General features: G+C 38.8%; 1 protein-coding gene across 5 annotated transcripts in view; it reads right to left on the reverse strand.

Annotated features, from left to right (window-relative positions):
* LOC118826881 (MLX interacting protein) overlaps positions 1-7,352 on the reverse strand; it is a 31,386-nt gene extending 24,034 nt beyond the window's left edge. For all 5 annotated transcript variants that reach the window (XM_036597924.1, XM_036597923.1, XM_036597922.1 and 2 more), the window contains exon 1: positions 6,783-7,352. In XM_036597924.1, the coding sequence (XP_036453817.1) occupies positions 6,783-7,099 (317 nt within the window). In that variant the 5' untranslated portion in view covers positions 7,100-7,352. The remainder of the gene's footprint in view (positions 1-6,782) is intronic.
* Between the last annotated feature and the right edge of the window lie 3,545 nt (positions 7,353-10,897).

Raw genomic sequence — 10,897 nt, forward strand, 5'->3', positions numbered from 1 at the left:
ACCACAATTATAAGTGCATTCATTAGTTTAGTATGTGCAGCGCAGTATTATGCAGTTTGGATGCTGCCCGCAATTGGCTTGATCAGGTGCATTACAGTTGCTTTACAGGGAATATTAGGCCCTGTTCACACTTGACATTACATACGTCCTGGATTTAACAGTGTGAACACTAAAGCTTCTTGATGTGTCTTCCACATTAGCGAAGGACCGTATTAATTCACTGCGTAGCCACATTTTACGCCTCCTCTACCGTTTGTTTACAGGTTGTGTTAGCAGGTTATGTGGTCTAAATGTTTACAATAGCCCTTTCATTTAAACGAACGTGGACTCAACGGTACATTTCTGTATTTCTGTAATTTTTTTTAATTATAAGAACCTGGTTTTGTTTAAACTGATGGGCTGACAACTATATGCTTGTGATTATATGTCCAAAACTAAAAAGATGACAAAATGACTGGAACACGCTCTCTTGTGTACAATTTCAAAACATTCCTCAACTTGACTGATAAACCTGGCCTATTGATATAGCAAGTGTTGTATGCTGGAAATATTTTTTTTAAATTGACAGCAGTGATTGAAGAATTGTTTTTGTTGGTTAAACAACTACATCCCTAGCTAGAACTCAACAGCTACATGTTTTATAAAAAAGATAGACCAACGACAGAAAAAACAACAACCTGTATGAAGTCACTGAACAAACTGCATAGTAATAGCAAACAGCTAATTCAATGGACATCCTTCATTAATTAATTAATTACTTTCTTGCTAGTGGTCCATTGCAACCTCTTTACAAATCTTAAAGCATCATTATGCTTTTGTCATCATAGAGCCCACCGTTACATCTACAAAATGCTTTTTTGTGTGGGATGAATTAGGTGCAATTAGATGGCAAACCTCAGGTGTTTCTGAACTCTGTCTTACCTTATCCTTACCAGTATGGTATTGTAAATGTTTTAGGCCAATAAACTTTTGCCTGCTGTCAATACTACCTGTTGCCTAATGGCTCTCAAAGCAAGTAAAGAAGCCATCTGCCTGCTGAAAAGAAGCTGCAGACCAGTAGCTTGAAATTACAATGAATGTCTGCTTTTACTATCCATACAGGAGCACAAGGGCAGTGCCAAACTAGAGCTAAGGAAAGGCTCTTACGAAAGGCAGTTCCAAAGTAATCTAATCTGTTTACTATTTCTAAAGGGCAGTCGGACACTCTCAGTGTAGGTTTCCACTCTGAGAGACGATCTGGACGGCCCACTATTTTCTAGGCTACAACCTAGGTATGGTTCAGCATGCATCATAAAGACATCATCATTTGTTCTTTTACAAAACAGGCATGGATGTGCCGAACATTGGGTTCTGGTATTAACATTGTTTATTATTCTTCCCCATTTCTTCAATTTCGTGTAACTCTTCTTCCAGTCACTTAGTCCACAACAGATCTCGCTCAAGATAAACTGGAAGGTGTAAGCGTGTATTTCCTCTGTAATAACTGAAGGCAGCATTTCATCGCACACAATGCAGTGAAACACCCTGTAAAACAAAAGGAAGTGCTAGCATCTTTCTTCCCACCCAATAAATTCTCTCCTGGTCATAGACAGCAACACAATCACTGGAAACTGAACAACTGGAAAACTCAAGGATAAGTTACAGAACCCAGCTTCAAAGTTAAACTTCTAAAAGCACAGTTAACATAGCTACCTATAAAATTAAAACAAAGAATAACCACTCATTAAGATTAAGCATGTGCCATATAATTTTTCTGAATTAGAGACACATCTTCACCTACACATCCAAAATGCTCTCATCCTTTACTGAAACCACTGTATGCTGTGAATGTCTTTTTATTGCATAGCCAGGTAATTATGTGCATGTTCAAGAGCACTGGTAAAATTGTCAGGACAAGTTACTTAAGGAAGCAGTGCCAACTTGTTTTGGCTCAACATTCTTACAGGAATACAGAGCCAGACAGCTGTGGAGTTTTTCTGCATTCTTATATGTGGTAACTTCACTCAGCATGCCTTACCCGCAACAAACTTGAAGAGAGCACTGAGCAGTACATTCAAATGATTAAAACAATTCACTTTTTTTTTTTTTACTGAGCATTCTGTGTTTGACTGGTGCTAACATGTCCTTAAACGCAGCATCTGAGCCAAAAATAATATATAAAGCTGTCATGCATACTGAACTGCAAAATGTTCTTACTTGCAAAATGTGCAATTATGCCAGCCAGTTCTGACCTTGCAATGTGATTGGCATAGAGACATTCTATGAGAGCCAAAACTGCCTTGATAAAAGGCAAATCTGAACACGTTTTTAACCTTTTTAAGAATCAGGCTAACTTATTAACCTGTAATCCAGCAACAGCTGCCAGCATATATACTATTTAATAAAACTATTTTTCCTTTGAGGATTTATTCCATAATTGGATAATTATTACTCATTTATTATTAGGGAAGAAGGAGGCATTCAATATGCTTTCCATGGTAAGATTACTTGACAGCAGTGTAAGGTCATACATATTCTTGCACGTCTTGACCCGAAAACAACAGGAGGCAGCATTTCTAGTTCTATAACAGGAGTGAAGTTAGCTGGATTCAAGGAAGGTCACACGCTATACACAAGAGACTGATGTTGTTCTGTTCTTGCACGACATCAGTCATGTTCTCAGTCTAAGAAGGATATGTAAACAAGCAATTAGCAGCTTGTCTCACAGCTTGAAGTATTCAGCGTAGAGACCGTAGAGTGTCTAGGAAAATACTGTAAATTTGCAAATGAAGTACTGACAAGTCAGCAAACGTTTCACAAGAAAGCTAATCTAAAGCTGGGGTTACACGACACGACTTTACCCTGATTTTAGCCCCTATTATGGCTCTGAGTCTGGCTCAGTCTGTGCTTACTGGCTTTAGTCTGCAGATTTTGGATCTTTTAGAGTCGAAAGTTGGGAGAGAAAAATCAAGTAGTGTGCAAGAGTCACAGACTCAGATTTTTTGCCTCCTGATCACGTTTCAGACCAGTCAGAGTATATCAAACATGTCTGAACGCATCTGTTCACACAAGTTCGGTTCAGTTCAGCAACTTAAAGATGCAGCAAGCGATGACTGTATATTTGACACATGCCAGATGGCCGAGAAACAGCCAAAGACGAGATCATCTGAAGAACCAAGCTTGAGAAAGAAGTTCTTATATCAGGAAAGGGCGAAGAGCCAGAATGTAACTGCTGCACTATTTAATTACAGCAGCAGTAATTAGAAGTCTGCTAACCCACAACCTAGCTAACGTTAGTTGCATTACTTGCGGTGTCGTTAACGTTATATCATGGTATTTGTCCGTACAACATTTGCAAAGGGTTTTATGGCCACAAAGATCTTAAAAGATAAAAAAAAAGTCTGCTAGCCCAGTGTCTTTCACTTTGGCAACGCGTGTCCAGAATCTCTGAAGGAGCACTGAAGGGAGGGGTGCATTGGTTTCGCTGTTGAGTTCAAATATCAACAATCTTTCTCCAGAATCGCTGACTCCCCTTTTAAGAATTGTGTATGTGATCCCCTATATTTCAGTCACTCAAAAAAAATCTGCGGAAACCAGTCAGAGTGAGATACCCAGTCTTTTAATAATCTGTTACAAATCTAAGAGTCACGTAGTGTATCCTGGCCTTAACCCGAAAATTCAGTCAAATATTTCTCATTGGCTTTTCTGCAGAACTGGGTTACTGGTGAACTTTTGTGTACTTGAGTTAATCTGAAAGACTTCGATCTGAAATGTTGTCAAGAAACTTCTTTATTTATTATTTCTTACTCTTTAAATAAACTGATTAGTAAAATACAAATACAGGTAATAATACAAAGCTACACAAACAGCATGTTTACCATGCAAGATCTTTGTTGTTAAAACTGAAAGAAAAAGCATTTCTAAGTCAGAATAAATAAAATAGACTAAAATGCAGCATGCTAGCACTGCTGCATGCCACCCTGTAAAGCCTGAAATAATAATTTAAAAGCCAGAGGTTAAGTTGGATTTTGCAGGAGTTTTTCAGAAAACATTATACATCTTTATGTATTAACATCACATGCACAGGTTCAAAAGAAGGTCTGGCTCGATGTTTAGGTCTGAAAGGCAAAATCAACATTAATACTGATGAGGAAAACAATAGTAGATAATTCACTTGCATCCTTAAAAGACACATCCTTCACCAAGTTTTGACTGAGTTCGCTTTGAATACTCCTTCAACACACTCACAAATATCAGATTCATCCGCTTGAGGAAGGGGTACGAAGCACAGGCAATGTTACAATATGTTCTTCTGCACACTGGGTGCAATTACACACTTCTACAAGAGAGGTCTCCAAATCCCCAAAAGGTACACAGTGTAGCTTTAAATGAATAAAACGTAAATAATCTTGTACAAACATAAATATAAATGATTTACCAGAATTTTCCATCTGCATCAGAATATCAATACATCATATAAAGAACATAATATGGTATCCCTACAACTTAAGTTTTCATTTGTCCAATGAGAATTCATTTAATTTCCGTCTACATTTTGACGTAATTAAATTGGAAATATTAGAAACACACCAATGGGAAATCTTTGGCTGATATCTGATATTTTATTTACATTTCTCAGTGATGATACATAAACATTTTCCACCAAGCTCCTAGTCAGTCTGGGTTAGCATAACAAAGAAATGTAAAACTTTTTAATAGAGGGTTAAAAATGCAATAAAATGAACAAAATGATGCAGAAAAGAAAATGCAGAAATTTTAGAACAGAATGAAGCATCACCTGAACATCCTGCTCTTTCGGAGCACAGTAACCACACCATCAAATATTGGTCAAATCTAAATATCTGTCTGATGCTGATTTTTTTAAAGGAAATGTCTGCAGATATTGTTAGGCTGCAATATCATCATGCACACGTGCTAAGTGTCATCCAGAGTGGTTTGATGTTGAAAAGCTCCATTTGTCAGAATGGTTCACAGTGATGGTGACAGTAACCAGACGTCTTAAGAGTTCAATGCCTCTACTTCAGCTGCTTCAGAGGAAGCTATTGCACAAAGTAATTATGATTACACTGTTCGATGCCTGAGACACTGTCATTCATTCCTGAAGAAGAGTGCTGCATGCACAGTGTAGTAAAATGAAATAAAACTTACTTTTTTGGATTTACCAAAATTTTAAAAATAGCTACATTTATGTTGTATACATTGTGATTTGTGGTTCTGACCACTACCACTGTAAAGAACTCCAAGTGGATAAGTTTTTCTACAATGAACCAAATCACATCACACCACTCTGGATTACTGTGATTACATCTCAATGATTGAAGAAAACTGCGGAAAATTTGAGAAATGATTGAGTGTCTGATCTACTCTTCTGTTCAAATGTAGGACCAGCAATCAAAGTCTGGATAGAGCATAATGAGGCAGGCTGCTTCACCTCACCACCAAGTCTCCAATTAAGCCTCCAAGGAAAGAAACTGCCTACTCGTGACAGCAATCACGTGTGCTGGACACAGAGTTAGCCTGTCTTCACTCATCCACAAGGTTATGATGTAACGGCTGCAAAGCTAAATAGTAAAGCTGTATAATTAGTGGCATAAGTTGACACTTATGAAGCAAGATCAGTGCAAGACACCACACATCAATGCGCCAGGAAGAAAAAAACTGAAAGAGTAAGATAACAGTAGTGCCTAATTTCAGTAAGTCATAATAGTGAGCCATAATACGTCTGTGAAGGTTTTCAGTTACCCATCGTTAACGTGTCTAGTATTAGTAGTAGTAACGTTAAGCAAAAGAGAAAGCGACTGGACTTGTGGTGTATTATTGGAGACTTTTTGCCACGTGATCCAATTTCCTCGACTTACCTTACTACTCATTACGCAATTTAAAGACCTGAATGACTAAGAACCGTCAGATATTTATTATTCAGAGTTTTAATAATATCTTTTACTTCGAGGCTAGGTATGCCCACTTCCTGAGTCCGCAGATTGGTAGTCTTAACTAAACAGACATGCATCACCTCTTCACTTGGACTGGTTGACAAAACTAAGCTACCCGGTGTAGGGCTAACTTAACGAATATGAGTGTCCCATTTCTCAAAAGAAGATGGAGGTTGTTACCCTTTGAGTGACCTTATTTTAGTATTCGCAAAGCTAACGGCCAGTTCAAAATATGTCAACTAACTTAGTTAAGCTAGCTAGTTAGGTCAGCCACTTGCGTTCGCAGAGTTAGCTAACTAGCCGATTAGCTTTAGTTCTCTGCATGTCGACTTAGGAGGGTTCTTTTAAAACTTTAATTCAGACTTCATGTGAAATGTTAACACTGCAATTAGCTTACTGTTTCTGACAGAACATTTTGCTCCTTTACTAGAATAAAAGGCACTTAGCTAAGCAAAATTTCAAGTCCAGGCTGGTTTAGCGAGCATTATAACAGTAACGGTAACTTAGGTTGGCTAAGTTAACGTACAGTGCCAATGTAGGAAGCTAGTTGGCTAGCCAGTTAGCATTGACCATCTGTGGAGTGAAATTCAATATGGTCATAGCTACAAATATCTTCTCTTGACCACTTCGGTACTCCCACGTATTGTTTATCAGTCAATAGTGTAGTTCTTTCAAACGTGGTCAAAAGTTGTTCATATTATTCTGCTCCAACTTAAATGGTGCAGCAGTTACACTCTGGCGTCAATGTTTCTCCTGCACCATTTTAAGGTGGAACGGGAAAATTCGAACCAGAAGCTAACAATTAGCTACGAAGCCAACTTCAGCCTCGCTCAAAAGTAACCCACCTACCTGTACGCAAGTGTCATACACTCGAAGAGTTTAGTGAGGGACGCGTCGATGGAAATATGCGACGTGCTCGTCTTGCCAAAGTGATACGTCTGACAAGTTTGTTTGTTAACAGTGTCGAAGTCGTAGCCTTTCTTCGGCGGGTGCTCGACGTGAGGGGTGGACACCATAAAATGACCACTGTGGATGATCTGCGGCTCGCGTCCATCAGTTTTCTTGAAGCCCAGAGGAGTCTCCTCCGTGTCAGAGTCGTCGTCCTGCTGCTCCCTCCTGACGTTCGACATGGCTCTTCGGTGCACTCGGCTTTCTCGGGTAGCCATACTTGTAACGTTACCTCTTCTTTGTTCCGCTGTTATCCGACTCGTTTGAGTGTTGTTAACTCCACATACTATCGCGCTTACTTTCCTCCTTGAGCTTATCGTGAAGTGAAGGACTCTCACAACTCATTTTTTTTTAACCTGTTCACTTTAACGCCCCCCTTTCTTTACTTTGTTCTATGCACGTACACAAAACTCCGCTCCGAGGACTTTGTGGTAACAAGGAATCCAGTCTGAGGCGTTTCCGAGATCGAGTGCCTCCTGATTGGTTAAAGGGACCGAAAAGACACGCCCCACTGGCCGGGGCTTGAACTAAATGGGCCAATGGGAGAAAGAGTCATGTAAGGTTCTCATCCTGGTATAAAAATACACCCCTCTGGCAAGGCGCGTATAAATACTGGTGAATGATTTGGCATAACACATAATCATGATATTTTGCGGGCATTTATATGCTGAGCGCACATAATATATAGTTTTCTTTTGTAGATTACATAAGAGGTTCCTGAGCAGACACAGCACATTTAAAAATGACAATGAACAGGGCAATATTGCCACAAATTCAAACCTCAAAAAAGTTGGGACAGTCTGTAAAATGCTAATAGAAATAGAAAGCAGTGATTAGTTAATTCAGTTTAACATGTATTATAACCTGTAACTGAAAACATATTTACTGCTGTGTTACATCAACTTTTCATTTAACACTTGAGCGCTGAGCACACCAATTGATGCAATTTTGAAAGCTGCATTTTCTTGCTATTCTTCCATTATGCAGGTCTTCAGCTGTGCAGCCATACAGGGCTTTCATTGTCATATTTCACACTTCACGATGCACCACGTTTTCAACTGGATACAGGTCTGGACTTCAAGCAGGCCGGCCTAGCAACTGCACTCTCTGAATAGTCATGTTGTGGTGACGTGCAGAATGTGGTTTGGCATGGTTATACTGGAAATAAGCATGGGCATCCCTTAAAAAGATGTTGTTTAGAAGGCAGCATATGTAACTCCAAAATGTGTCAATGGCAGTGTCGTGCAAATTACTCATGCCATGGACATTAATACACCCCCATACCATGACAGACCCTGGCATTTGAACTTTGCTGGTCCTTTCCTTCTTTGGCCCAGAGAACACAACATCTATTATTTCCATAAACAGTATAGGCTGTTTCCCCAAAGCACTTTCGGTGTTGCGTGTTAAGATCATCCTAACTGGTAGAGAGAGTGTTCAATGTAATGCTCGCTCTACCATTAAAGAATCATTTTTGTGCTAAAATAGTTTTGGGAATCGCACACATTTTCACTGTGCATCTGTCCATTTCAGATGAGCTTGAGTCTAGGGAAGTTGTACAGCATTTCTGGGCGTTGTTTACATATGGCTTCCACCATGCATTACTTGCATTTATGGATGGAGTGACAAACGGTATTTACTGACAATGGTTTGTCAAAGTATTGCTGAATCCATGTGGGGATATGCACTACAGAAATTTGCTGTGTTTTAATGCAGGGCTGTCTGAGGAATCGGGCATTCAGTTGTGGTTTTTGGCCTTGCGCTTTACACACAGAGATTTCTCTGGATGCCCTGAATCTTTTGATGATATTATGCACTGCAGAGGGCGAAATACTTAATATCCTTGCTCATTAAACAATATTGTTCTATAGTTCTTAAACTGCTTTCTAGTTCACTGACACATTTTTTGACAAATTTTTGAGCCTTATCCCATTCCGAAATTGATTGCTTCAACGTTTTCTAAATTTGGGACTGGAGCAATTTAAGACTAGGATCACTGTGAAATTTTTAAAGACATATTCAACAGGCGTTGCAATCATACTTTGGTATCAAAGGAGCATCCAGGAATAGCCTAGTCCTTTAGGATTAAGCCTTTTCAGCATGCTCCTTTTATACCAATGCCTGTATAAGATGTTTTTGAAACAGTGATTCTAGTCTTAAATTACCCCAGTCCCATTTTTTTTTAACATGCTAAAGCCATCAATTTCACAGTAAGCATATTTTTTCAAAACCAATGAAGTTCAAAAACCTCTTGTCTTTGTACTGTTTGTGTTTAAATCCAGGTCAAAGTATATTTGCAAATCACTGCTTTCTGTTTTTTATTTGCATTTTACCTACTGTCCCAACTTTTTTGGAATTGACCTTTGTGTCACTATCACAAAATCTCAAAATTTTAACTTCTTCTTTAACTTCTTCTGATAAGCAGCACTGAAAGTTTTTCATAACCAAGATCTGGGCGACTATCCTTGAATATGGGTCAAATGCAGCATCACTGGTAAGGCATAGTTCAGATATAGTGACTTAATCTCAATGCACTTCAAATTTAATGTGCTCTAAGAAGCTGACTGAATTCATTAGGTAGTCATTAAAGCCTTCAGGAGCTGCCTCAGATTCCACAGAACCGCAGAGTTTTTGTCTTTCTCCTGATTCAACATGTCTGAATCAGCTCATTAGGTAATTACACAAAGAGCTTCAACAGACAAAACTCAATTTTGCAGTGCCATGGCCCTCTCTTCAGCATTTGTCAACCTAATCTCTATCTGCTGCATCTGTAGAATACGGTCATTTGCCACAGACAATTTCAACACATTTTTCTGTATTTAAAACAGTAAACAGTAAACCTATTAACTTAAAACTGAGTAATAGAAGCCAACAGGCAGTTGCTGAATTCCGTATATAGCTGAAATACATAACCACAAAATGCAAATTTAAAAAGACAACGATTGTACTCTTAACACTACAGGCCTTAGGAGAAGATATGTATTAGAGAATGTCTTATCAATTAACTCTTATGAACTCATATCAAACTTTCAAACACTGAAACAACACTGTAACAAAGACATTCTGGTTACAATCATGATCAGGCAGTGGCTTGTTAAAACACCCAGACCACTATGATGGTAATGTATTACCGCAGATTAATCCCCCCAATCAACAAATTAACAAAATTTAGTTGACACACCCTGGCTTGATTACTGCCAGCGCTGTTGAATCTAAACATTACTTAAATAGAACCAATGTGAAGCAATAATAGCAAGAAAATAGCAAAAACAACTGCTAACCAAGAGGAGCATAAAGTCCCATGTCACATTTGCCAAAAAACACCTATAGGACCTTCAAGCCTTTTATAATGAGGTTCTGTGCACTGATGAGTCGAAAGTGAAAACAATTTGGAAGATGGGGTTTTGTTACACCTGGCATAAAGCTGCCACAGCATTCCACAATAAGAACATCATACCAACAGTCAAACATGTTGATGGTAGTGGGTTGGTGTGGGGATTGCTTTGCCTAATTGACAGAACCATGAATTCTGCTCTCTACCAGAAAATCTTACAGGACAATGTCTGGTCATCAGTCTGTAATCTGAAGCTCAAGAGGAAGTCCGCCTCTGAATGACTCAACAAAATTAAGGTTTTGGAATGGCCTAGTCCTGACTTGAACCCCCTTTGGGATGTTGTGGCAGGACCTTGAACAGGCAGTTCACACTGAAAAACCCTCCAATATGGCAAAGAAGAGTAGACTAAAATTTCCTCACAGCGATGTAAACAACTGCTCTCCAGTTACTGGAAGCATTTGGTGTTAGTTGTTGTTGCTGAATGTGGCACAACCAGTTATTACTTTTTTACATAGGTGATACAGACGTTGCAAAACTTTTTTCCTTCAATAAATGGTCATTTAAAAAACAGTGTTTTGTGTTTCCTCATGATGCTCTTGTCTTATTACATTTTGTATGAGGATATGAAACCATTTAGTGTGACAAAATAATGTGCAAAAATAGAGGAAATCAGGAGGGGCAA

This window comes from Colossoma macropomum, unplaced genomic scaffold, assembly GCF_904425465.1.
Source record: "Colossoma macropomum unplaced genomic scaffold, Colossoma_macropomum, whole genome shotgun sequence".
NCBI classification, from domain to species: Eukaryota; Metazoa; Chordata; class Actinopteri; order Characiformes; family Serrasalmidae; genus Colossoma; species Colossoma macropomum.